The sequence below is a fragment of the Patagioenas fasciata genome, chromosome 3, assembly GCF_037038585.1.
Source record: "Patagioenas fasciata isolate bPatFas1 chromosome 3, bPatFas1.hap1, whole genome shotgun sequence".
Lineage (NCBI taxonomy): Eukaryota > Metazoa > Chordata > Aves > Columbiformes > Columbidae > Patagioenas > Patagioenas fasciata.
Window position 1 is genome coordinate 94,836,695 of NC_092522.1, and position 27,804 is coordinate 94,864,498.

The 27,804-nt window shown below is 42.7% G+C and overlaps 2 protein-coding genes and 2 long non-coding RNA genes across 9 annotated transcripts in view; 1 reads left to right on the forward strand and 3 right to left on the reverse strand.

Moving 5' to 3' along the window:
• The window catches only part of SMAP1 (small ArfGAP 1), a 93,694-nt gene extending 93,271 nt beyond the window's left edge, over positions 1-423 (reverse strand). For both annotated transcript variants that reach the window (XM_065833576.2, XM_065833575.2), the window contains exon 1: positions 166-423. In XM_065833576.2, the coding sequence (XP_065689648.2) occupies positions 166-283 (118 nt within the window). In that variant the 5' untranslated portion in view covers positions 284-423. The remainder of the gene's footprint in view (positions 1-165) is intronic.
• Positions 167-27,315, forward strand: LOC136100027 (uncharacterized). 5 transcript variants are annotated; one of them, XR_011738472.1, is made up of 4 exons: positions 167-659; positions 10,635-10,812; positions 17,231-17,379; positions 26,625-27,315. It is a non-coding gene; the product is annotated as an uncharacterized lncRNA (long non-coding RNA). The 5 variants fall into 5 exon arrangements; XR_011738471.1 differs by lacking the exon at positions 26,625-27,315 and adding an exon at positions 18,460-21,147; XR_011738470.1 differs by lacking the exons at positions 167-659; positions 26,625-27,315 and adding exons at positions 8,184-8,562; positions 9,713-9,859 and having other exon boundaries at positions 17,231-21,147.
• Positions 8,184-15,859, reverse strand: LOC139827617 (uncharacterized). The gene is made up of 3 exons (XR_011738473.1): positions 13,130-15,859; positions 8,476-8,578; positions 8,184-8,301 (listed from the first exon to the last, which is right to left on the reverse strand). It is a non-coding gene; the product is annotated as an uncharacterized lncRNA (long non-coding RNA).
• On the reverse strand, positions 20,792-27,362 carry SDHAF4 (succinate dehydrogenase complex assembly factor 4). The gene is made up of 3 exons (XM_065834748.2): positions 27,258-27,362; positions 24,579-24,731; positions 20,792-21,886 (listed from the first exon to the last, which is right to left on the reverse strand). The coding sequence occupies exons 1-3, from the start codon at positions 27,295-27,297 to the stop codon at positions 21,777-21,779; spliced, it is 303 nt and encodes a 100-aa protein (XP_065690820.1). The 5' UTR covers positions 27,298-27,362; the 3' UTR covers positions 20,792-21,776.
• Positions 27,363-27,804: the final 442 nt, after the last annotated feature.

Below are 27,804 nucleotides of genomic sequence, written 5' to 3' on the forward strand. Positions count from 1 at the left end.
CCGCCCCTGCGGACGTGGAGCGGGGCGGGGCCCCTCCCCGCCCCGAGGGGGGACCCGCCGCGGCAGGCCCGGGCGGGTGGACACATGGAGGCCCCGCCGGGAGCGCCTCACCTGGGCCGGCCCGCCCGCCCCCCCCGCGCCCCGCGGCCGCCCGTCCCGCCGTACCCTTGGCCTCGCAGTCCGCGCAGTACTTGTTGTCCTCCTCCCGCAGCAGCTTGGCCAGGATGGCCTGGTGCTGCTCGTTCTGCTTCTGCGCCTTCTCCCGGCAGGAGCGGGTGGCCATGGCGGGGCTGGCGCTGGGCCGGGCTCGGCACCGCTGGGGACGGGACCGGACGGGACGCGCCGCTCCGGCCCTGGCGCAGCCACGGAACCGGCTGCCGCGAGCGCCGACTTCCTCAACCGGAACTACTTGCGGCCGCAGACGCATCCGCCCGCTCGTTCATTCCCCTCTAGCGCGCGTGCACACTCCCACCCCGGCCACGGCAGCCCTGCGCCGCGAGTAAAATAGTCCTCCGGGTCCTAACGCCGCGCTAACACGCCGCGTCTCCCCCCGGGGCTTTCCGAACAGTGGCGGCGACGCGACGCGACGCTTCGCCATGACTTGACTTTAGAAGGGCACAGAGAGGCACCTGGGCGTAAGGGTCACTTCGCCTTAACAGGTAATATCCATCCGCCGCCGGGGTGACCCCGCCCTCCAGGTAGCGCCCGGGGGGAGGGCGGGGCTCGGCGCGAGCCGCCACACCTGTGCGGGGGGGCGGGGCCGCCTGAGGGAGGAACGCCCCGCCCCGCCCTCTGGTGGTGCCGCCCCGCGAGGCGGGAGCGCGGGTGCCCGCGGGGCAGCCGGCCGGGACTCAGCGGCTCGTGTGTGGAAGGTGGGTCTGCGCCTGCCGCTGTTTCAAGCCGTTATTGGGACTGCGGGGTGTCCAGGAGCCTGCGTCTCTCCAGGTGGCAACTCACAAGTGGTAAATACCCCAAAACACACAGCAGAGTGATCTGCCAGTGTCGGTCATGTGATGTTGTCATAGAATCATAGAATTGTTTTGGTTGGAAGAGACCCTCGAGATCATCCAGTCCAAACATAACCTAACTCTGGCCCTAAACCATGTCCCAAAGAACCTCGTCTAAATGCCTTTTAAACACCTCCAGGGATGGTGACTCCACCACCTCCCTGGGCAGCCTGTTCCAATGCCTGACAATCCATTCCGTGAAGAATTTTTATCTAATATCCAATCTAAACCTCCCCTGGCGCAACTTGAGGCTATTTCCCCTTGTCCTATCACTTGCTACTTGGGAGACCAACACCCTCCATGCTACAACCTCCTTTCCTGGGCCCTTGGGGCAGGCGTCCCTCTCTCCAGGCTGGCGCTGAGGGCAAATAAACCTGTTACAGCCTCTTGATCGAATGGACACTGCCACAGTGTTAATTTGCCCTCTGAGCTTTCTCCACGAGTATGTGTTTCTGTCCGTAAAAAAAGCATTATGGGTGGCAGAGACCTTGTGACAAGGAGACTGGTGCTCTTTCACGCCCGCTGAGGTGGTGTGAGGCTCTGAGGAAGGCGGAGATGGATCCCAGGGCTATTCTGTGAGTCGGACCACAAAGTCCCTGCAGAAGGTGTAGTCCAGGCTGATTTTCTGTGATCAAGGCTGTGCACCTCTGCGCTTTCCACGTCTTAAGTACCATGTCTCTAGTCTCCTCTTCCTCCATTTTGTGTTATGTCCCTTTGCTGGGTACTCTGGTGAGGCTGTTCACCAGTAACATCCTTTTTGTCAGCTCAGTTCTAACTTGCTTTATTTTTTTCCCTCTAATCCAACCCTTCTGGAAAGAGCTGAAGCCTATATATAGCCTATAAAATACTTAAGTGAGGCAGATGGAAATTCGGGTCTTTTCTCCCTCAGACATTAAATTACTGAATCATTCTCTGTATCTTTCTTTTTCTCAGATCCAATGGTGAGCTAATTATCCCCTAAGTCTGGAAGAGTTACAAGAGAAAGAACTGACAATACTGCACATCAGGTTAATTAGTAGTTAAGCTAGCACCCAGCATGGGAGAATGTGTCTAGATCTCCCTCAAATAAAGCAGGGAGTTAAGATCTGCCCATCTGCTGTGAGAGTGTCCTGGACAGTGAGTTACTGGGCATGAGGTTGCAAAATGAGGATGTGGTATTGATGCGTAATTCCAAGAGATGGTTTAGTATCGCTCTTGGAGACAGGCATTAAGGGTTAAAACTAATAATACAGAATAGTAGAACAGAGTCAAGCTCCAGCTGCATTACTACAGTGCCTAAATCCAAAGACTTGCTGCACCAGAAGCAGTGTAAAACAAACATTAATGTAGCCTGATATTAGCCATACTTGGCTAGGGACTAAGTTATTGGGGCACAATAGTCCTGGCTGCCTAAACATGATATTAAACAGGACTGACTTCTAGTGGAATACTCTACCTACAAGCATATGTATTTTTTTTTCCTTTTCTAGTCCAAAGTGTCTGTAATTATTTGTTCTTTTTTAGAGAAAACCAGCTTCGGCTAGAAGGGTAGCAGCACCTCTTCTTGCCATTGTCTCAGGGCTCTGGGGAACAGAATGCTTTTCAGAAAGGCCAGAGCTGTGGGTAGGAATCTCCTAAGAGACAAAAGGAGATGAACTTGCCTCTTACATGCTAGGTAAGCTCCTCCTGGGCTCTGGTATCAAGGGACTGTGTCAGCAGTGCTGCCATCTTAAAATAGTTGTTGCTTTTGTATTTGTGACAGAACTGACCTGTACATTACATATAGTCTGAAGCACTCTACCATATTGCCAGAAGGTATCAAATAGCTTTTAGCAATCAGATTAATTTAATGTGCATAAATTTCTCTGATCCTAAAATTAATATTATTATACTTGCCCTGAAAAGTGGCTATTGATCCAGTTTCCATGCTTGAAAAAACATACAGAAGTGCAGAGTAAGTGTATTGCTCCATGTGTGCTTTGGTCTTTAGTGCCTTAAAACTAGATGTCTTGATTGCATATTTCCCAGGTCTAACTCTTGATTTGTATGTGTGCTTGGGTGGATTGATGTGGGATATCCTCTTCTAACCATTGAGTGTGAAGGTGTGGTGCTTGTGTTCAGCTCTGAAATCTGTCCTTTCCCTCAAAGTCCTTATCCATGCAAAGTCCTGTCCATGTAAAGTAGTAGAAATATGCTTCACTATGGGGCTGAGATGATTAGGTTATTAATATTTTAATAGCTAGTGCTTTGAAAACAGCATGCTGTAAATGCATTATTAGGTATTTCCCTGAAAGCTCAAATGAATCTAAGGAAGACAAAACTGTATCCCTTCTGTGCCTTTGCTGTTTTTTTCTGGATCCTAAAGAGAGGCAGAGTGTTGTAGATGTTAAGTTATTGCCTGAAGCATTTTTCATAGGCAAAAAAAAAAAAAAAAGGAAGAAAAGATCTCTTTCAGGATGATTTATAGAATGAGTTATGGTGTGCCCACACCATGGAGTGAAATATAGTGCAGAGAGGCCAGAGATGTCACCACCTAAGGTACACAGTTGTGCTGAGCCTGTCAGCTTAGTGCCCTTTGCTTCACCTTTCATTAAACCCTGCAGAGCACTATAAAGTTGAGTTTTGGAATTGTTTAAGTACATACTCATGTGTTTCAAGAACTATATCTTCAGAATTGAGTGAGTTTCATATGGCTAACTGAATTTTCTGTAAAGTAACTCAGACACTGGAGTTCTGCAGTTTCCAATACAAGAGATTGTGTTGTGTTTAGTAAAAACACAGAATTACCCAGCATGAAAGAGACCTCTCCCTAGCTGTCCCTATGTGTCATCTTGTAGGCTGCTCCACTGTTTGGCAGGGATACCTATCAATAACTTGTGAAGTTCATCTTGTCTTATGATCTGATAGCTGAAATTCACTGAATCTAGACACCTGCTTTATTCAGAAATCATCCCATAAAGCAGCTTTAAATAGTATTTGCTAATCAGGACAGTATTAGCATAAATTTGACTTAATGGAGAGAATGTATCAGGTGCAAAGTTATTAACTGAATTGAAACCAGGTGTTAAAATAGCTGTGTTTTTCTAATTCCTCATCCTCAAATACCGAAGTCCGTAAATAAATAGGGTTCAAGTTAGAGTTGTTGAGCGTGAGAATTTCTGATGCGTAAGAAACCTTGGTGTTTCAGATATTTTCATGGTCTTAAGAAAAAGAAATTTTATGTGTGTGTATATATATATATGTATGTATATATATAGCATCCTTGGAAATGGACATTTCAGTAATGTTTCTGAAACTCAGCTCTTCTAAGCTGGCTTCCCCAGGCTGCAGAGTCCAGGTGGCCCTTGGGCTTAGGTAACGCAGCACCTGCAGTCCTTGGCTGGCAGAACCTGAAAAGTTAACCTTAATCACTGTGTTTCAGCAAATAGTTTAGATGGAATTTCTGTCACAGACTTAAAATCTTGAGCTATGAGCCAATCACCCTGTCTACCCTTGATAGCCAGTGGAGAGAAACAGACAATCCTGAAGGTGGTTTGTCTTGTTTGTAGATGGGTGTCTGACTGGGGCGAGCTGATTTACCATCTGAAAGGGCCTCTGGTAAAAGGATGTGAACCACATTCTGGATCATTTGTGTCTCCTCATTGACTATAAAGGGTAGAGAGAGTGACCGCCTTGTACCCAAGTGTACAAAAGTTATACATTTAAGAAATGAATTCCCAGCATTGTTTTTAATTAATGAGAATTTTTAGCAATGTGCTTTTGTGTAGGAAAATTCCTGCCCAGCTCTAGTTCTGATATCTTCAATCAGAAAAACCACAACCAACAACAACAACAAACAAAAACAATCAAACAAAAAACAACCAACCAACCAACCAAACAAACAAACAAAACCAAAACAACACACAAAAAACCAAACCAAACCTGGGAGTCTGGTGGATAACTATTGTGTGCTTCCCCAGCAGTGGCCTGAGTTGTGTGTGCTTACAGTTTGAGCACTCACTGCCTGGCCCATGAAGCAAATGGTTATAGTGTCACTCCCGAGACAGTTTAAAAGCACAAAAGGAGCAAGATTTATAGGTGAGGCTGCATTTTTAATGACTTCTAGTTTCTCTACTGCAACTGGACTGAAGAGATGAGATATTAGAGGCCGTACATTTTTCTTCCAGTTTTTTGGGTCTTCCTTTACTTATATGCATAGACTGAGCACCTGGTATTAGATGAATTATTGACATTATGACATCCCAGATAGTGCAGTCTAATTTCCATAGGTGCTAAGCATTTGAAATAACACTGAAATAAAAAGACTGTGTTGTGTTTGCACTTCTGAAAATGAAGACAGAAATTCTTAAAGCTGGAAAAGCATCTCCATCTTTTATGAAGTGGCATCATCTTAGTGACATCCCAGCACATGGTGACGCTTCACCAACAGTATTGTTTTCTTGAGAGTTATTTGTAAATCTGCACTGTAATTGTAAATACAAATGAGTACCTGGGAGGTAACTATAAATTAAGTAGATGGATGCAAATGACTAAATACATTTCAATGAGCTTTGCTGTCAGTCATAATTGTGTAAGCTCAGAAAAAAAACCCATGCTGTAGAGCTAATAAGTATATATATAATTATGTGTTAAACTACTGCATGTATTTGGCCACTGTATTCTAGTGTGGATTATAGTGTAGGATCGTGTAGGTGTAGAATATAAGGAAATGGAAGCTCCATATGGTTCTGATGAAAGCGTGGAAGAGATCTTAAAAATTAAATGTTTTGCACTTTCCAAGCTCACGGTGTATTTTCAGCTATTTAAGGCTGTGTGTGTTTCAGCTTGAGTCTTTTCATTTCAATTTATCTCATTCTAAGATTGGGCTTTTTGAACAGAGAGACTGTTGGATGGAACTTTGTGAGTCATGCATTTGGCTTACGTAGGCTTTGAGGATAAGAATACCAGCCATAGATATCAGTAGTCCTTGATATCTAGCCAAGAAGAAGAGCAATGATCAGATGTAGAATCAGTTGCAAAATCATAAGTTTGAAAGATTAGGGAGAAACACGGAAAGAAAATACAAAGAGGGACAGATGAGCTCCATTGTTGTTACTGTTTCACGTGCTACTGTGTAAAAGGCAGTCTTTGAATCCAAAAAAGAGTTTTGTTGACTGGGTAAATGATGGGATAGACACTAAAGCTAGGACAGTTTTTGATCTTGGCTTCATATGGAACAAATCTTAATTTTAGCTCCTCAACAATAGGAACTGTGATTGATGTAGCCTGTTTTTTCACCCCAATGACATCATGAACTTGCAGAAAGTGCAGGTTAAGGACTGCGAGCTTCAGACCGTTGCAGACAAAAGAGAATCTATATATACATAGTTTTTGAGATGTTTTTTCCTCTGAAACACTATGTTTTCCCTTCTCCTTTCTGTGGTTCTGTTTAAATAGTAGTGTAAATAAAAGTTTGCATCTTTTCAATGCCCCTTATGATGAGATACAAGTAAAAATTGTGTGTTAGATTTTACCTGTTTGAAAGTCTGTACTGGTCCTGCCAATGCTACCTGTTTTTGTCTTAGTAGAACCTTCCTCAGACAAGTGGAAATGTTGAGAAGAAACATTTTAAACACTTTCATTTTACTTTTTTTCCGTCACACTAATTTCACCCTGGGGGAGCTGGAAGGGGTGGGGTCATAGCAAATCATACTGGCTTCTGAGTTTCTCTGAAGTCCAGAGATGCTGAAGAAGGATCATTTCTACTTCAAAAGCTGGATATTTTTAGTGAGCAGTGAGTCTTTTATCAATAAAAGAATGTCCATAGCACTCACAAGCTGAGCTCATATCTGCAGGAAAACATGTTTCTCCTCAGCCACTGGATACTCAAGCAATGAGAAAAGTGATTTGCTGTGAAAAAAAAAAGAAAAATCTCTTCCTTCAGCCCTTCTGTGATTGATCACTTGAGGAGAAGCATCCTTGGATGTCTTCACAGTGCAGTGGCTAAAAAAATCTGGTTGGCTGCCTGTCGAGGCACAAAGTCAGTGATGGTTGCTGTGATGTGTTCCTTGTTTTGTGTACAAAACTTGCAGCTATAGTGCACAGCAGGTGTGATGTCAGGAGAACACAAGCTCCAGCTCCAAGAATTTGCAGCCCTTGAAGAGCTGCTGGGCCCTACCTGGTGCGTGCATGAGGACGAGACCTCTGGACAGGCATCTGGCTGGGTTCCTTCCAGCTCACTGGCTTGCTTCAACCTTTGACTGCCCTGCCTTAGGCTGATTCTGGAATTCCCTCCAGATCAGATCAGGGTTTCACGGAATAGGGAAGTTTTTGTGGAAACCCTCTTGTAACCACGTTGCTTTTCAACGAGAGTTTTTCTCTCCATACGGCATCTACGTAGGTCCTTTGCTCCTCAGCTGTTTCCCTGTTGTGCTGGATGGCACTCATCACTCCTCACCTGGCACGTTTGTCTTTACTGATGCGGGCCCAGATAGATATGTCATGTAATAAAAAAGAAAAATTAACATTGCAATGTCTGTGCTTTTATTACTACAGCATCTTTGATATAAAAGTCCTGCACAGAATCCTAGTACAGTAAAGCAACAGAGATTTTATAAAAGCAATATTATTTTGATTTTTTTAAAATAGACTTCTATCTCTAGAAAGTTTATTGAATTTTCTTTTTTATGGCTTAATGATTTGCTGTTATGACAGACTTAATCAATCTGATGAGTCCATGTTCAACATTCTGGCAAATATAATCAGCCCTGGAGTGTTTTCTTACTCCCCAAAGGCACATTGTTTCTGTGTTTATTTCATTCTGATGTTTTGTCTGGAAACCATATTTCTTTTTCTTGAGGAAAAGTGTACTGTTCGGAGACATACATTGAAAGCCATGTGTTTAATTTACTGAATATGAAATTATCTTTTTATTTAAGAAGTGAAAGGAGAAGGTTATAGAACAGAAAGTCCAGCTAGGTAATGGGTCCAGAAGTTATAGAGAGAAAAAGCAAAAGATGACTCATATAAAAATCAGAGGGCAGATTGAAAGAAAGTCTGTAGTAATGAAAAAGACTGTTAGATACTCCAAAATAAGTCCTATGTCTCATTTCTAAAAGTCATCTACACAATGTCCATTTGTTTGACTGCAAGATAAAGATCTACTTTCCATAACTCGTTTCTTGCTTCTGAATCTTCATTTTGTGTTCTTTAATGTCACTTGTCTGCCAGATTATTCTAGAGCCTTTGAAGTGCAGAAGGATGGTCTATTTTCAGGCTTTACTCCCATGCAGAGTTCCAGTATACACTGCGAGTCTTTCGGGGAGGGATTTGTCTTCTGAAAAATATGAAGCTTGTTATTGAGTACTAAAAAATAATGAATGAAAAAGAAAGATTCTAGGCTAATAGAAGAAAATAAAAGGTAGATGTAAAAGTGTATCTTATATGTGATGTTGAGTCTACGAACAAGGATCATTATTTAACAAGCACTGCTTTTTAAAAATGTCAGTACCTGATTGTGTGAAGACAGGAGTAAGCACGTGGAGCGGTAGAGCTGGATGTTCCGTTGCTCAGAAGGTGCAGCCTGTCACATGGAGTGGTACGTACCTTTCCTGCTGCAGAAGAGGCAAGAAAAACTTTAAGTTGTGCTGTAACAACTGCTGCTTCATGCTAATAGCTTTAGTACATTCATAGAATTATAGAATCATGGAATGGCTTGGGTTGGAAGGGACCTTAAAGGTCATCTAGTTCCACTCCCCCACCATGGTTGTCCAAAGCCCCATCCAGTCTGTCCTTGAGCACTCCTGGGGATGAGGCATCCACAGCTTTTCTGGGCAGCCTGTTCCAGTGCTAGACCCTGCTTATGTTCTTAGATACTGTGCAGAATGGGTCTTTCTTAATTGGACCAGTTTCAGGAATGACTTAGAACATGCACATCATGAAGATAAGGTATCCAGTGTAACACTTGAACACTTTGTGTGTCAGGATAATTTAGACTTGGAGCTCTATTTAAACACAGATGTGTGAATGCAACACATTTAATAATAGTTTAGTGCTAGGCAGGACATAATTACTTGCTCTCTAAAGCATAATTTGTAATGAGCAGTGTTGTCCTTACAACTCTGATGATGTGAGATTATCTCTGAATCTTCAGTTTAAATGACATGCCCAAGGTCAGCCATTATCTCTATGTATTCTTACTATCATATAGTCTGATAGGAATTGTCTTTAAATATCCACGTATAGAACATTCATGTCCGTGACGGTTCTTTAATTCCAGATAAGAGTTTTGGTATTCTCTTTATAATGAAGTGCAAGTGGTCAGCCTTAGCAAAAGGCTCTTAATAGTGAATTGGCAATAGTTAAGATTAAATTAAAATGGTGGTGTACTTTTAAATGATGTCAGTTAATTTATAATAAATTTAGGTAAGATCTACAACTACAGCAGTTCTTAAATTCTGATAATTATGCAGCTATGTAAAATGTCATCCTTTAGACATGTTATTCAGTAGAAATCTTAACTGGAGTGCTGAAATGTACATCTGAAACCCTTCAGCTAACTCAGGAGAGACTTAGATGATAGTTTGACTTTTAACCCATGGAAAAAACACAAAACTAGAAAGGATTAAAATTGCATCTGATGGAAAGGTGTTGTTGGACGGGTGATTTCCTCTGCTATTTCCATGAGAGAAGGTGTTTTTTAGTTTGATTAGGCTTGGATGTTAATAAATATTTAGTTTCATTTCCAGTTGGGGACTATTTCCGTGAAATCTCCCAGGATCAGCCATGGGTTTTTCTGTCTCCTTGATGATTCTGGAGTCCCCTCTAAGTCAAAACACTGCAAGCAATTCACAGCTTCCTCTGGTTTCAGCTGAAGCTCCCTGCCTGTGCCGCAGGTAACCGAAGAGCAAATTTCCCTGGGTGTCACAACAATACTGAAATTTCTCCATGTCAGTGTTATACAAGTTCCTTATGCTCTCTCTGACTTTCTCTCTTTGCATTTGAATAGTTAAAGGCAAGGTTTCATGTCCTTCCAGTTGCAGCTTTCAGAGACATGACACATTAACTAAGCTCTTTAAGTGGCTCTCTAATTTCAGGGTGGTTTGCCTGACACTGATGGTGGAATTTAAAACTACAATTCTGAGCTTTTTCTTATTATTTCTTTTAGCACACATTTCCATAACCTACTTGAATCATACAAAAGGAAAGAAAAAATAATTTCTTATGGCTGATTTTTTTTTTTTTACTTAAGATTTAACTTACTGGTAACAATTGTATTGAACCTCGCTTCTGCACCACACAACACAGCAAACAGCCGGATTTGTCAACACATGTAATGTGGGTTTTCTTGTACTTTCCGGTGATGTGTCTGGTGGTTTTAGTCAGAGGTAGCATTTTAATCTGGATGAAATGGGTCTAGTCCAATACAGGCAGACCCACGTCTGGTTTTGGCCAAGTCATTCCACCTCCAAGGACTTAGCTTCCCCATCTGTAAGATGAGGATAATGTGTTGGTCTCCTTTTAAAGTGACACCACATTTACAGAGGTGAAGTGCTGCTAAAGAACATTTTATTATCTAGTCCTGCATCCCTGGAGCTTGGATTAAGGTGAAGGTGTTTGCTTCGTGCTCATTTGTTCTTTCTGAAATATCTGCTTTGTATTTATTTTTAGAAGATGGCATGGATTTTGAGGTTCAAGAAAACATTTGCTTCCTGCACTTGAGAGCAGCTGTCTCACTTTGTTGACCCTTCACAGCATCAAGCTGTCTCAGATACAGGAGAGTTTCCAGCATGACTCATCCTGGAATTGCAGCTCCCAAAAATATGCATCAGGGGAGCAGAACTGGAAGGTAAGCAGGTTTTCCCATTTCTGACCCCATTTCTGGCTAAGACTGAAATACCCGATGTGTCTTCGATTCCATATCTCTTAAGCTGAAGACCACAACTCCTAATGCACCTAAGTGATAAACCAGTTTGGGGGCATTAGATGCATATGTATTTCCAGATTACTTTGTGATAAATACTACAAGAGCCATCAGCATAAGGAACAGCAGATGACAGAAAAATGCTACTACTGCCTGATGAGGCATGGACAGTTCCCTGAGCTACAGCTAAATCCAGTTTGCAGCCAGCAACATGTCATGGTTTCTGAGAAGTTCTTGCCCCTCAGAAAATCAGGGTGAAGGCTGCAGCGTCTGTAGAGCCGGTCTCCAGCTGAGAGGTGCCCGCTTGTTGGGTACCAGTTGGGCCAGAAAATGCACGGACTGGGGCTCCGTGTGCCTTGCTTTAGCTGTGGGGCTTGTGTATGTAGAGGTACAGCCTTCTGTTTTAATCCTAAAGTTACCACCTGTCACCTGTGGTCAGAACCAAAAGGTCACGTTTTCTGCTATGGAAAATCCCCTTGTTAGTAAACTAAAAATAGAGAACAAATTTTTTTTTTAAGTATTTTTATTAGTACAAATGTGGATGAAGGGAAACAATTAAAAATCTATCAGATGAAATCTACATGGTTGGTAGAATTTGAAGCTTTGTTGACAGTGAATGATTGCTGTGAGGAGTCCTACTCTTTTCCTTTAAATTTTCAAAGATAACTAACTTCCACAAATGCAAGTGCCTCTTACGAGGGGGCTTCCACCAAAGCACTGAGTGATACCTCTGTCAGATGAAGAATACTGGCCTAGCTGGATTTTGGGTATAGTTCCACCAGATACTATTCTTTCACAGTTTGGTGTGTCCCAACAGCATACCTCTCTCAGGACCACAAAAAATGTGCATTTGCTAAACAACTTCCCAGTAGCAGAGATGAAACATGGGGCTTTTTACACCAGTCTTGATCTGCCTGTAACTTTTTCAGTTTTCAATATGATGTAAAGTGTTTTATAAACTAACTAAACTCCAGAAGAAACACTATTGGCTGTAGTGTTACTGCCTAAAATATTTTCTTGTAACTTTTTTCTATCAAGTTTTGATGTATTATGAAACGGTTTCATGAAGTGCCGGCCTCCCACACAGGGATGAAATGTGCAAACATTTCTATATGAGATATATATATATATATATATATTTGAATACAGATATGCAAATTTATGTAGCTATTGATGTTATAGAAACGGTTACAATTTTCAGTTGCATCTCTGTGGGGGAGGCTGTTATTGAAATAATTTCCTTTCATGGAGAGGAGCAACATCCACGTTGTGTCTTGCCAGGGAAGACCAGAGAGGAGAACCACATGTCCCATACTCAGCAGGAAATGCTGTGAGTCCGGACTGCTGCCTGTGTGGCGGCCAACAGCACCCAGGTAGCTGGGAGGGCAGCCTGGGCTTAGCCTGCATCTGTCCCAGAGAGGACAGTGTTGGGATGCTGCTGAGCAAGACTGTAGGTTATCTGCATCTCCATGGGGGAGTGGGAAAGCACAGTGACTCCTACATTCTGCAGCTGCTTGGGTTTGCCCAGCTCGTAGCCAAGGAACAGGGGAGAGAGCTGAAATCAGTGGGAGAGAGGTGCTAGGAAAGGATGGTGAATTTGGGATTGGATGCAGCATAGGGGATGTGTGAGAGGGGGCTGTGACATTAAGTGACATGCTAAGTCAGACTGGATGTTTCTTCCTGCTCACAGGAAACTAAGCTGTGTGAGGACTGGCTTCCCACAGCACTTGTTCGTGATGTGTGCCACCAGTGAGGCCCTGCAGCGTGTTCTGCTGCTCATGTGCCAAACGAAAATAACCCCCGTGTGACAATCAGTGCCAACAAATCACCAAAGTATCAGTGGCTGGTCTCCGGTACCTCCAGCCCTTCCCAGAATCCATGGTAAATCCAGGCCTCTTGTCCTTGGTCTAGCAAAGCTGTGTATTCATGCTAAAACTGGCTCTGATAATACAACTTCTTTGGACACAGCCTAGATTTCAAAAAAAACCCAAGAAAAAGCGCCAACAACACAGTTTTAGCGAAAGTTTGTTGTGTGTCCAAGAAGAGTACATCATCCAGACCACTCTGAAGTTCTATGAATATGTATTTGACTGTCGAAACGGGTTCTGTGGGCCACAAAGTAAAACTTAGGATGCTACTCCCAAATTAGGTTGTATGAGAATTTTCTACAGACCAGTCAGCCCAAAATGTTCAAAGGGTTTCTTGATGCATTTCCCCATCCCCACTCATCATTTTTCCGTACCTTTCCATTCCTCTCCCAGCAGTCTGCAGATGATGGAGCAAGATCCATGTATTAATTTTCTCTCAAAGACCAGGAACAATTGTTCTTTCCTCTTCTCAGGGATAACAAACCAATGTCATGTTTTTCAGTGCCACTGTGGTCTAAAATAGTGCCAGCACCGTCATTCATGCTGCTCTGTCATCATTCCTGTGCTTCAACACAATCTGAAAGGACATAACCCTTTTTTGTTCCCATAAACTGAAAGAAAAACACATGCACTGCTTGTGACAGGGAAAATCCTGGGATTGTGTCAAAACAGAGATGGAAGAGCATAAGAAAGAGATAAGAATCGAAACTTTTATTTTGGTATAGAATAAATAAGTCATCCATTTTCTTCTGATGACCAGAACTGAAAGTTATGTAGCACTGTAGGTCAGGACCATTCTTAGTGAGAGACAAGTGCTTACCTCCACCTGCCACTAATTCAGGGGCTCAGAACATTTCAGGCTAAAGGAGGGGCACATGGAGGGACCTGCTGAGGGACCCCCTTGGGCAGGTGGGGTTTTTTAGTGTCTGCTGGCGAAGGTCAGTCCATCCGCTGCTCCACGTGCACATGGAGCTCTGCGCTGTGCACAGGGGGTGGGCAGCAGAGGGGCTCCCATAGCAACGTTCAGTGAGTGGTTGTGACCCCTTCCTGGGCATCCACCCCTCCCTGCTCAGGTGCCCCTCTGCTCCAGCACAATTTTGCTGCTGCTGATGGCAACAATCCGAACATTATTCTCTTTAGCCCCGAAGTATATGAGGCTGAGGGCTAGAAAACAGCCAGACAAGGCATTTTAAGACACAAATATTGCCATATATAACAACTGGTTACTAATATGACACAGAGGGTTACCTCAGACAGGTGTAGTGACACAGCATGCTACCGTAATGCTCCAGTCATCTCATTCTGCCTCCTTGATTTCAATAATATGCGGAAACGAAATACTTCACCTTCCCTTGTGTCCCTGTACTGTTGTGCTTTTTGGCTTCCTGCAAAGCACCACAATCACTGCACAAATCCTGCTTAGAGCATTCCACGTTTTCTCCTCACGCAAGTTTGCAGAGCACAGCAGGCCTCTGCAATACGGCCAGTATTCTTATCCACTTTGCTACAAATGGTTTTACAGGAAGGACCATCTGGTCGTCAGCTGCCCAAATGCGCATTTGCCTGCCCTCCTGCACCTGTTCGGTGTGGAATGCAGGCTTTCCCTGCTGGGAGCTCCCCATCAGAGCCCTTCCTGAGCCAGTGGGTGAGAGGACACAGCACATCCCCTGAGAGAGCAGAGGGTACAGACACGGCTTTGAGATCTCTGTTCTTAAGGAGGAATAAATCCCAGCTTATCTTCAACATGGAGGTGACATAGGGGACCAACCAGAAGGTTCACACTATTCCAGGCAACTTCATCAGTGCTCAAATGGGAAGGTCAGGTCTGGCATGTGAGCTGATGTCGCATACAGCAGGCATGTGCATCACTCATGATGTCACCATGTTCTGGGAAGCTCATTTATCCAAAGCTCTTTGCCATTTAAGAGATGTTTCTATCCACAGTCATTCGCAGGTGAGCCAACGAGGTACCTGCAAGTCAGATCTGGATTTCTCTGTGCAAACTGAGCCATCAACCTGTAAAAATTGCCTCAGTGACTTGTTTTGGGACTGCCCCAATGTACCTGAATGTCTGTACTGGACAGGCAGGACCACAGCCATGTGCTCTCAAAAATGTTCAATACCGTAAGTGTAACTGCTAAGCCACCTTCACTGGTGCCCAGTTAAGGAAGAAAGCCTTAAAATGAGTTTGGGTTTATGTCTAAAGGTTTCAGGGAGACTGGTGCTACTTGTTGCAGGCATCTCTTTCTCTGTTTTCACATCCCTGACTTCCCGCTAGAGCTACATTTTACTAGAATAATGAACCTGAATGTGAGAATCAGATGCAAATCAGGGATGGAGGAGTTCCAGCCCACGGGTATTATCTTTTTGATTTGACTGTCAACGAGATCTTGACATACAATATACAAATTATCAAAAGATTTCCTTCAGAGAAAGGTGAGGGAGAAACATCTGCAATTTGTTATTAATTTTTGTGAAGTATCCTGCTACTATTTTAAAGGAACTAAGGGTACCTAGCAAAAAATCGCTTCAAGGCCAGCAAAAATTAAAAGCGGAGTTAAACATCATGCAATTTAACAATGAAATAGCTGTAGCTGTCATTATCAGGCAGAAAAAAATGACATGGCCATATACAGGGTGGATGAAGCAATATGCCTGCCAGACCAAACAGTTGTCTGTCACTATACTGCAGTCATAACTCAAGAAAAACATTTGAAAAAAACCCCAAACCTGTCTAAAGATTGCACATAGATACTGTAGAACTTGCAAGTGAAAGCCCAGGTGGGTGGGAAATAGGCTAAAAGTAGGATGTTCCCTGAGCTCAGCAACATTTGCCATTTGCTCGTGGACCTTCTAGGAGACGGTGAAATTTTCCCCAGCTAGAAACACACCATCCTTTGTTCTTTAACCCCTCACGAGGGAGTCACACAGATGAAGGATTTGCTGAGCAAATATAATATATTTCTTTTCTGGTCAGACAGTTTAATCTTGATACTGGCTCCCTCTCTTTCAGCAGCACACCGGATGAAGACAGCTTCATTGTTAGTTTGACGCACTTCACCCTTTCCTTATTAGGAAAATAAAACCTCACAGATTCCTAGGTTTTGAGATACTTGCTGTCAGCTGGGTATAAATATATCCAGCGATACACTCTTAGCTATATGATGCTTTAGGCATTTGTTTGGGAGGTGGATAGGCAGAAGGAATGTAAAGTTTTAGCCTCAGCCTTCTTCTCATTTTAAGGGAAGCAAGCTCCCATTTACGAGGTGCCCGGGATGTCCCCTTCCCTGAGCAGTGTTTTGGAAGGGCACGGGCAGCAGAAGCCCTGTTGGTCCTGCTCCCTCACTGCAACCCTCCCTTGGAGAAGGAAGTAAGTAGCTCACACCTCAACACCCTCAGCTTCTCTGCTGTCAGAACCACAACGCCGACACATTCAACTTTATCTGTTTAATGGTGTCACACTTAAAGCAGCTGGTTAGGCAGCCTTTAAAGTTAATGGAGAAGACACACTTAAAACTTCCTCCCATTCACCATCTGTAATGAAGAATTCATCTCCATGTACTAAGACAGACTACTTTTCAGAGGCATCTCCCTCCATTGCAACTGATTATGAAGCAAGCACAGATGGTTAGATAAGTCACTTAATTTTAAAGCAGCAGATTAGGAGAGAGTCCCAGTGTAAGCAGTAGTTCAATATCTGGCTTCTAGAACTAACCTGACCACCAGTTCACTTCATAGCTCACCTGATTTTGCCAGAGACTGACATTTGAAAATTACAACTGTGTTGTCACTGTGTATGTCAGCTTTATTTTAAATTAATTTGTTATGTAAGGAGCTTAAAAATGGCAACATTAAAATATATGATTTTTTACAGGCCTAAGACTAGACCTGACTGAGAGGCTTAATGCCTGGAAGATGCATGTCAAGTTCTTAGTGCTGTAAGCTTTAATTGGCACTTTTTATGTTCTTCAAGGGAAAAAAAAATAAATCTGTTCTCACAGTAGAAAAATGCAGAGAGATGATGAACATTTCTGAAGAAAATATATATGGTCAAAGTTATTCATCAGCTTCATTTCCAGAGGATGGGAGGCCAATATCTACACTGCCCCGTGGCTTTATAAGCCAGTAAACTTCAGCCTATTCTGTAAGGGTGTCAAGAAGGGTTTCCAAGGTAATTAAGTTCTTGCAAGCTCTGTGGAGAGTAGTGGCTGGGAGAGAGGTGGCACCAAATAATGCCACCAGGGGAAAGATGGGCCGAAAGATGTCCTGTCTCTTGTCTGGTGGAGATAATGTCAATCAACCAGGGAACATGGAGAATGACACCGGATCTACAGGAGGTGTAAGATATTCATAGGAAACAGGACTTCATTCTGCTGTTCACAGCACTTGTTTTAAACAGAGCTCTTTTCTCAGGATTTGCCCAAACCTAATTTTATAATTATGATTCAATTTCTACTGTGTCACCCTTTCTGCAGCAGTAGTCCTTGGGAAGATGACACATGGCTGCCACCTACCAGCAGTCCCCAAGATGCAAGAGGAGGGATGGCCACACCAACAGCAGAACGTGGACTGCACATCTCAGCTGGTGTGACATGAAGCACCAACCACCACAAGCAAAGCAAAGGTATTTTCATATTGCATGTTATAAAAATGTAAAAGCGACTGCATGTTTTTACGTTTTTTGATCACCATTGGCACACAGAAAGACATCTCAAATAATTTCCTTATCTTTTAACATGCTTGATGCCATGTTAGTGACCGATGAATGATTAGAAAACCCACAGAACTTCCAAATTCTTGTATCTTAAAAATAAAGACACAGCTTTGCTATTTTTTGACACTTCAGAACAAGGTGTTGTGGTCCTTTTAAAGTAACAAAACCAAAATAAGTGTCGTAAACAAACATGTAAGATGTCTGTCACTACAGACCACTGGAATTCGTGATCATTTATTGCAGTGAACTGAAAAAGTAGTGAAGTTTTATACCAGCATTCTGTGGTCTTTCACAAACATCTGCTACCATAAAGGGTAATTTTATTCTGATTCTACTGTATAGTAAACCTTGTATTTTAACTAAGTAAAATCAACACTGAAATACATACTTTTCAAACAAGGCAATATATAGCAAACATTGTCTTTAACTGTAGAGTGCAACTTCATATATTTTGTAATAAAAGTAATTACAGAGCAACTCCTTCAAACAATAACAGCTTCATAATGGTAATAGTGTACCAAATGTGTCTATGCAAACTAGTAGAAACAAGTTTAAAAAAGAAAACCTACTGGAGAAACACAACATGCAGCTTTTTAGCCAAGAAACTAGTACTGGAAGAATTTGCTCACAAAGCCAGAACAATTCTCCTTTGTCTCCCAGAAATCTAACAGAACATGGATACAATCCCTGCTGTTTTACACCATCATACTAACAAAAAGAGCCACAAAAATAGATTAAATCAGTATTTATGATAAAAACATACCTGTGGCTAATCTAATGGCTAATACCACAAGTCTGCTTCACCCTATGCTGTATCCCAGTGAATTGCCAATATTAATCATCTGGGAAGAGCAGGAAGACAGCATGGAGAAAGTGCTGATGTGCTGCTTTCCTCACTGCACACACTGCAAGAAAACAAACCAGAAAAGATCGTTTATGCCCCACAGTTGCATTCAAACCACATTTTGTTTTGATTTTGTGATTTTGCAGCATTGCAGGACCTTATTTTGGACTTAGGGGTACCCGAGCCCAGGACTTCTCTTTTTGGTAAAGGCCGGTTTGGCAGACAACGCAGAAAGGCCCCTTGGCATTTGCCCAGTGGACACCATGTGTTATCAGAGCCATGAAGATGATTAAGGGAGTGGAGCATCTCCCTTATGAGGAAAGGCTGAGGGAGCTGGGTCTCTTCAGCTTCAAGAAGAGGAGACTGAGGGGTGACTTCATTAATGTTTATTAATATGTAAAGGGTGAGTGTCACGAGGATGGAGCCAGGCTCTTCTCAGTGACAACCAATGATAAGACAAGGGGCAATGGGTACAAACTGGAACACAGGAGGTTCCACTTAAATATGACAAACTTCTTCACAGTGATGGTAACAGAACACTGGAACAGGCTGCCCAGGGAGGTTGTGGAGTCTCCTTCTCTGGAGACATTCAGAGCCCACCTGGACACCTTCCTGTGTAACCTCATCTAGGTGTTCCTGCTCCAGTGGGGGATTGGACTGGATGAACTTTCAAGTTCCCTTCCAATCCCTAACATTCTGTGATTCTGTGATCTTGCCCAAACGCTCAGTTTCTGATCTCTTACTGGCACATTCCCTAACAAAATTAAGCAAATACTTGGTGGCTACTGGCACTGGCCCGGGATGTGGTAAAAAGGGCCTGAAGCTCCTCCAGACTGAAGGGGAACCCTGAGTGCCAACTCTTTGGCAGCTGTTTACAACACTAGTTAGCAGGAGCCTTTTCATTTTTTGAAAGCAAGCAAACCCCTGTCTTTGTGAGGCACTTGGTTTTGTGGGTACAGCCAGAACCCTCAGAAGCAGCTTCCAAAGCCAGGTGCTCCACGGGTACAGACAGCAAGTGCCCAGAACTCTCCCAAGCTTCAGCAAAGACAACTGCCTGTGGATCCAACAGAGGCACCATCACCCGGCTGAGAGCAGCCCCTGACCACAAAGCAGGGGAGATGGAAGATAATGAACTGAAACATAAAGAAAACCATGGAAAAGTGAGACCAGTTCTTTATATGCTAAATCAACAAGGCACAGTTCTGCAGGCAGGGAGGGAGGACTGCAGCTGCCGTCTGCTGAAGGTGTCAATTAAGAGTTTTAAGTCAGGAGTGCAAAGTGGAACCCCATAAACATTCATGGAGTGTGTGCTGGGAAGGGTAAAACCTGTTAAGAGAAGATAATGAACTCATGCAACAATCCATGGATGAGAATAAGGTTTAGAATTCAAAAATAAAATAATTGCGGTGGTGTTACTGCCTCTTTGCTAATTAAGATGTTAAGCCTATTAATAATGATGCAAAAAAGGCAGAAGTTTCCAATTAAAATTTCTGCTTCCTATTTGAAAAGGTGGTGTATTGTGTGATGAAGTATTTCCCAACCCACTAGCAACTGAAGAGGCAAAGCTTTACTGGAAATAAGTATTTTAATAAACAGCATATATTAAAGATAGCTGACCCAGCATATCTTTAGGTAACTGAAAACGTCAACATATTTTGGGAAAACATAGCTGTCACACTACACAAGGGCAGCTACAATGAATCAGGTATGAAAACAAACCAATTTTCCAATATCCAAAACATGCTGCAGAATTCAAGTTTGTAGAAGATTAGAGGTTCAAAATATAACTACCACTAGTCAACAGATTTTATGAAAAACAGGCTTTAGTAAACCTCATTTTCATAAACCCAGTGGAACAGACCTAATACTTTTGTAGAGCATTGCAGCACTGAGTCAAATATCTTAACTTGCAACTAGCATGATACTACATCAATAAAACACACACTGGGTATACAAACAGGCAGATTTCAATGAGGAGCTTCCCCACTGGCTGCAAATACTGCGAGTTTTAGGGAGGTTATTTACAATAAGACTGAGACACTTAAATGCTCTGATAAATTAATGCAAAAGCCAGAGCTGGGCAAAACCCTGAATTCTTACACAGAACCAGAGTAATGCAAACCAACAGAAATTGTGAGGTAAAGCTGACGTGCACTCAGGTACAGCGTGCTTTTGCATAGCAAAGGGCAAAAATATCCATATAGGAAAAAGAAATGCAGGGCATAAAACAGGAGACTGTCCTGGGCTCTCCAATAAACTTTTATTCCGTTTTGATGCCCACTGTGGTGCTGTGGCAAAAGCAGCTAATAGGAACTGTGAATATGTAAGCTGGAGCAGGTAGAATAAACGAGAAGATGCTGAAAAATCAGCAAAACACCAGGAAGGAAACACAAAGGGATGAAGAAAACATTTACAGCTGAAGACTAGAGAAGATCCATTTGTTTGAGCTATCAAAAAGAAATTGGACAGAAACAGAGCACATGTTCACACATTTTAATAATGACAGCTTATTAGTAAGTACCCACACAAGTGGTAGATTTGCACTGTACTACAGTATTTACAACTAGGCAATTTCTTGAATGAAGAACTGAGCTCAGTCTCACTGAAAGATATTTAGTGCAATGACACATAACTTTGTTTCAAGACCTGCAATATCAGATCATCTAATGCAATTAGTGATCTTTGACCATAAAGTATAAGACAGTGATGTTATTTTTCCCCAAGCAGCATTTAGCCAGCTTTCAAACAAACATCTCCATTTATCCACGCAAAGTTAATGCAAATAACACGGAATAAGCTAGGTTATAAAGAACAGTACTCCAGAACTGCATATTGAGCACCCCTATGCTATTTGCAATCACAACCTGACCCTCCCAGAATTAAGGCTCCATTTCCCTCATGCCATTTCCAGCCTGTCCATCTGAGACAGGATAAACCAGAGTTTCTGTCCCCTCTGCACACACAGGAAACTCCAGCCCACTCTAACAGGGGCATATGGGATGGTTCTTGATTAAGGGGCTTCTACCAACAAACCACTGTGCTAAATGTGAACATCAGCTCCACGCTGATCCCCTTGGAGGTGGCTATACTTCTGATGACCATTATCTATGTTCATGAACTGCAAAGCTCTTTCAGCACTTTTAAGACACTACGTAAATGTTTAAATACATGAAGAAATCCAAGCCCTTATACATCTCAGTAAGATCCAGACTGCTAATTTCACATTACTGCACTTGCATTCATACTTGCATACTGTAAATAGCATTTAAGATCAGGTGTACAGTGAGCAAATAACAGTTCTAAAAATTGAGTTGCAGCATCATGTTTGTTTACATAATGTGTCAGAAAACTATTCACAGGCATGACAGAAACAAGCTTCACAACAAATCTAGGTGAGATTTTTCTGTACATTATATTTTTCAATAACTAGAAATATTTTATTAGCAATGATTACATTTATACATTAAAAATCTATACAACGTCCTTTTCTTTCCCAATCTCCATAGCGTGTAGGTTCAGGGCCTTTGGGTCCACCCCTCTCTTTTGTAGTAGGATTGATTCCATCAGGGAATTCTAAAATGACAGGAAAAGTTCATTAAGATGCCTATAATGTTGACAAATATAAAAGATGTCACCATCTACAATGTTTGCCTCTTAGGTTCATTTTCAAATACAAAATCAGTTCTCTTGTTTTTAAAGGCAACTTTGAGTTAAACATTTCCCAGAGACATAAAACAGTAGTTTAGGAGAGTTTTTGACTACAGTTAAGAATACATTATCATATTCAGTTATGCAAAAGAAAAAGCAACTTCATATCCAAAAGCACTAAAGCACTACAATTTCTTGTTAACTCGCAGTGAGAACTTGCCTCACTCAAGTATGCTGTAAACATGTTCACTACACCACCAGGTCACTTTCTGTGTTTGTTTAGGTCTCTAAGCACTTGGGTTTTAATTCTAGCTTTAGTTTTAAAATTTTAGCCAAGATTTTAGATTTATTCTTGTATTTGAAACACCATGTTTTCATTGATGCTGGTATGTTTTTCAAGAAATAGCATGTTGATGTTTATCAACACCAGACTAGATACCACAGTCACAGGAGGTACTAGAACATCCTAAAAAGCTAAGTTAGACTTTTCACATTCTGCAACTTAACCTAAGTTTGCTAAGTCACTGTGATGCCCTTTTACAAGACGGAGACTCTTCCTAAGGGAGGTATGAATGCGACTTTCCAATCCCTCTTATGAGTGACATGCTAAGCTTACACATTAGCAGTGCCGCTTCTGTTCCCAGCATCCTACTAGCTTATGCCACCTACTCAAACACCATGTACCTTTCTGCACCTCACAGTCCTTATGCTACTCTGTGCTCCCTTACTCAGGGCCTTCTCTTAGGTGGAATAACTCAGGCCACCCACGCTGCACAGTGGCCATCCCAGTAGGCATCGCCAGGCCAGGGAAGCACTTTTGGGTACAGCACCATTCCAGGCCAAGTGTTTTCTCACCCTGTACTAGACCTGTGGGGCTCTCTGAAGCTCTCTGTACCCCACACATTCCTTTGCCACGCTGACTCTCCACAGCCTCCCATAAATACACATAACTTGGGGCTCGCTCAGTCGTATCTGTAACTCAGCCCTGGTGGGCAAGACAAGTAATGAGCAGCAGGACGGAAAATGAGAAAAGACAACAAACAGAAATGTTGGAGTGCAGAGAAAAAGGAGGACAGTGATGAAGGGAGACTCATGTAGCTATAGGCTATACAGAAGGACATACCGGGATGCCCGTTTAAAAATTCATGCAGTCCAGGATAGGAAATGTCAGTATTTGAGCACCTCTGGCAGTACATGGCAGTGCAAATGCATGTCATATTATTTTGTAAGTACCTTCCCAATACCCAAGCAGTACCAATGTGCTGACAGCAGATGCAGAAGCTCGAAAGCCTTCTCCATGACAGCTACATAGCAGTGGGAATTCAAAAGGCCAGCTTAAACTCTTATGTTTTTTCCTAATAACCATCAGAGATAGAACGGGCACCCAGCATTCTAACAAACTATTGCTGGTGTTTTATGTAAAAAAATACAGGTACAATTCAATTTAAAGCAAAAAGAAACCTTGAGTCCTCTTCTAAACATGGAACATCTCAGGAAAATGTAAGAATTATGCATTTGTTTTAAATGGAGTAGTGATGGCATTTATTTTCTCGGGAATGAAAGGACAAGAATTAAATAGCTGCTTACACAGTAACTCCAAGTCAGTTCCCAAGTGAATTGCAATCTGAAATTGCTTGCAGCCATTTTGGTGATGATACTGTAATTTTTCAGTGATTTTATCATCTGGATATTCATAGTAATCTATTGATGTATTAAAAAAAGCTTGTCCTACAGACCTTGACATAGATAAACATGGGTTATCTCTCCTAGTAAACAGTAGCAGAATATCACACCATGATGAATAAGATAAAGCACAACTAGCACTTTTAGTTAGGGAAGACAGCTAATTAAAAAGCAGGAAGGAAGAGATTGTGTCTTTTTCCTGTCTGATAAAAATGTGTATGTTTCTAGTGACTTCAGCAGTGATTTATCTGCACCTCAATCTTGTCAGGTTCTCTAAATGCAGGCCCACTAAGGTCATTGCAACACAACAAAATTAGCAGCTCATTAGGTCTCCCCTGACCCCACTGAGCAGCTCAGTAAACTCAGTATCTCTTGTTGCTTTTCAAAACACTGCCTATAAAGCTTAGGGGAAAGACTGACCATGAAACACAGCACGAATCAGAAATCTTTTGTGGACTAAAACAGAACAGGTTTTTGGGATCATAAAAAGTAGCTGGTGCCCTCATGAGTTTACCACCATGATTCATAGCTGTACTGTAACAGACCAGCTGCATTTCTCAGAATCATGGAAGAGTTTATGGTGGAAGGCACCTTTGGTTGACATCTGGCCCCAACCCTGCTCAAAGCAAGGCTGATGTTAGGTCAGGACATCCAGTCAAACCTGAGTATCTCCAGGAGAAGGGGGATCACAGATTCTCTGGGTGACTTGTCACAGTGTTTGACCACCCTTGTTCTAAAGCTTTTTTTCCCTCATACATAATTTGCTTCAACCTGTGCCCACTGCCCCACCTCTGTTTTTTTCCAAACCATTAAGCTAAAAAAGCTATTCTGAAGAGTGCTGACTGCCAACCCCTCTTCTTAAACTGACACCAGCATTGCATCACAGGGTCTTGCCTTTAAAACATGGCTTTTGATTTTGTAAACCATGACTTACTTTCCAGGGGTTCCCTCTCCATACTGGACTCCTCTGGTTCATCAAATCGACCTAGTGGTAACTTCGGTTTCTTAAGTGGCTGCTTAGCAGGTTCAGATCTTCCTCCTGTCTTAGAGCTGGTGCTTCTCAGAGAGCTGCAAAGCAGCAATGGCTCTATCAAACAAACAGACACGTGGCATAAATGTTCGAGTTTAATACCAAGTAGCTCTATGGCTGTTCAGAACACCTCTGAAAAACCCTCACTTCAGAAACTACGGAGTGGAGGGCAGGAAAACACACTCCAAATATCAGTTTAACATTCAACTCACGAACACCTAAGAAATCAGCATAGGTAATTATTTTTGGCCCTAGAAACACAAGCAGGCAAAACTGTGTTAGTTGTATAACTCAGTTCGCATCAACAGTGTATTTTAAACTGCCTGAACTTATCTTCACTGTTATCTTCTTGTATTTTAGACTCTAAGTAGTAATTAGCTAGCACAGACCAGTACATTCTGTTTTCCTGGAGAAGTCCTAACCTCCTCCAAGAAGCCTGCTGATTTCCAGGTCTTGGCTCATTTCCAACAGCTTTTGAGTCAGAAAAAGCTCCTGCTTTCCCAAAGGAAAGTTTAAAAAAAAATAAAATGTTGTTCCCTTAGTAACAAGTTTTCCAGAATGTTGATAGAGAATAGTTGGGCTTCCCTTATGACAGCAAAATAATTCAGCTGCTAGTCAAAATCGGCACAAAATTTGAGCACATTTAAGTTCAATTATATAACCGCATGCAAATGCTTTAATTAAAAGTGTAAACTTTTTTCAAGTCCTACTAACATTTTTAACATAAATGTAAAAGAAAGCCTATTAATAGCCATATCTGAAGTTCTTTCAAGTAGTATAAAACCACAGGTGTACATACATCTTAAGTCAGATAACTTAAGAGTCATAAACAAGTCAAAAATTTCTTATGAATATCTCTCAAAATGACTGATATTTCTGTGTTTGGTTAAAAAGCCAAATATCCACAGCGAGCATAAACTACCCTCTAAAAATACTCCAGCTATGGACATGGGCTTAAAGCAGCTCTGACTTTTTTCAAGCAGCAAGACTCAAACAGAAATCCTCCCTGCACCAACCTGGGAGCAGAGCACTTGAAAGAACTATTATTCTACCTTGCTGAAGAGATCATATCAGGAAACCTTCCCAAGCAGTGTGAATTTGGCTCACCTATATATACACCAATCAACAATCCACCTGTATTCCCAGAATCAGCATATTCATTCACCCTAAAATACCACAAACTTAACATTACACCCCACAGTCACATAAACTATTACACCTGCAAACTGTTGCCAGTGCCCCAAAGGAACATTTTTTTTTTGCTTTAAGCATGACATAATGGGTCTATGAACAGTAAAGAATCTAATCCTTCTGCATAGATTGGATCTTTCTACTCCTGCCAAACATCTTGTCACTCTTCAGCGAGCTGAAAGAGAATACAGCTAGAAAATTAAATTAAAGCTGATATTCTACTCCAAGTTCAAATAAAAGTCAGATTAAGGTACTGATAAGAAACTGGTTGTCTTGGTCAGCAGAGAACAGGCAAAATCCATTTTCCTATTTGCAATACTTGATATTGTTGATCAAAATACATTCTTCTTGACACTGAGGTGACAATAGTTGAACATTAAGTATCTCTGAAAAAAATATGACAAACAATCAACTTTATCAGTAAACCACATTCTACAAACTGATCTTTGACTCCTTTATCCTTTATGGGCAGTCACAAAGCCATCCGATGTATTAATTATATAGCTGAATTTGAAAATAACTTGAAAATCCCTGGTTGCTGCACACCCAACATCTGCCTTTTGAAGTGGCCCACAGAGCATGACTTATCATAACAAAGCCATTCTTGCAGTGATAGCTGTGCGGTCACTGGGATGTGTGGGGGACAGGGGCATCAGCCAAATCTCACCATGGCCAAATAGAGCCTAGAAGGGGCCACAAACACCTAACAACATTTTTTCCAGCTCTCCCATTAACATACACGCTATTGGTCTGTTTCAGGAACACTGTACCAATAGGATCACAGAAATCTCAACTTTTGAAGGGAGCGGCCTGACCTGCAGCCCTACAGAACAGATTAAGAACAGACACTGTGAACTACTTCGTTTGTTCTCCTAAGTTTCTCCATGAGCAAATCACCTGAATTTCCTCATAAAGGACAGGGAGCAATAACTTTGAAGGCCACAGCAAGTTCCCTCAAGCTATTCTACAAATATTAAACCATGCCTTAATATTTTACTGCCGTTTAAAAAGTGACAGCAAGGTTAGGGAAATAAAACCTCCAGAACGGATAGTGAGGCCTGACAGCAGTAGGTTTGTAATATAAGGGAGAACATTAATATCTAGAGGTGAAAAAAAATGCAGGAAACCTGTAGAGAAAGAGGGGGAGGGGAAAAATCAGTAGCACCGCACAAACCCTCAGCGCCGCGGCCAGCGGGAGGAGCGCGGGTCGCACCGCGGGTGGCGCCGCACGGCCCCCGCCATCTTGGGCACCCGTCAGCAACCCCAGCGCCGACAGTCCCGGCTGGCAACCGCCCCTCGCTCCCTCCTCCCCTGCGTGAGGAAGGCGCGGAGAGGCCGAGAAGCCCCTCGACGGCAAAGCCGGGCCTCTCCCGCCCTCCGCCCGCCTCTTACTCGCTGCCCCCGGCGCGCCGCGCAGCAGCCGCAGAACCATGGCCGCGCCGAGCCGGCACTCATGAGGGCTGCGCCGCAGGCCTCCGCGCAGGCGCAAAGGGCGACAGCGCCCGGCCTGGGGCGGGGCCGCCCGCCCAAGGGGGAGTGGCGGGAAACGCGGTTCCAGTCAGCGCGGCGGCCTCGGGCGGCCTCAGAAACAAGCCCGTTCTTCCCTTGCCGCTGTCTGTCTCCGAGAAACGGAGGTGAACGGCGCCTTGGGAGCCAAGCTCTTGCTGGAGGGGCTCGAGAGATGAGCTGTGGCTCCCCTCCTGCCCCAAAGCTGCAGCATCTCGTTTCTGCCACGCGATGAAGTTTGTCACCGAACTAACTCATTTCTTCCCCTCCCCCAAATGTGTAGTGCAGCCCTACTAATGTGGTTTTTTTTGTTTGTTTGTATTTTCCTTCTTAAAAAATATATATATATACGAAGGCTATTTACGGCAAAGAACTGAGGCAACTGCCACAGTGATGCAGACCCAGAGCACCCATAGGCACCGAAGGCAGCGTA

What these genes read in the sequence shown, in the direction of transcription:
- SDHAF4 (XM_065834748.2), bottom strand. Translation starts at nt 27,297, where the DNA reads ATGGTTCTGCGGCTGCTGCGCGGCGCGCCGGGGGCAGCGA. An exon ending in CGGCGCGCCGGGGGCAGCGA is followed by an intron (nt 24,732 to 27,257) that starts GTAAGAGGCGGG and finishes TTTGTTTGATAG; the next exon opens with AGCCATTGCTGCTTTGCAGC. An exon ending in GGAGAGGGAACCCCTGGAAA is followed by an intron (nt 21,887 to 24,578) that starts GTAAGTCATGGT and finishes CTGTCATTTTAG; the next exon opens with AATTCCCTGATGGAATCAAT.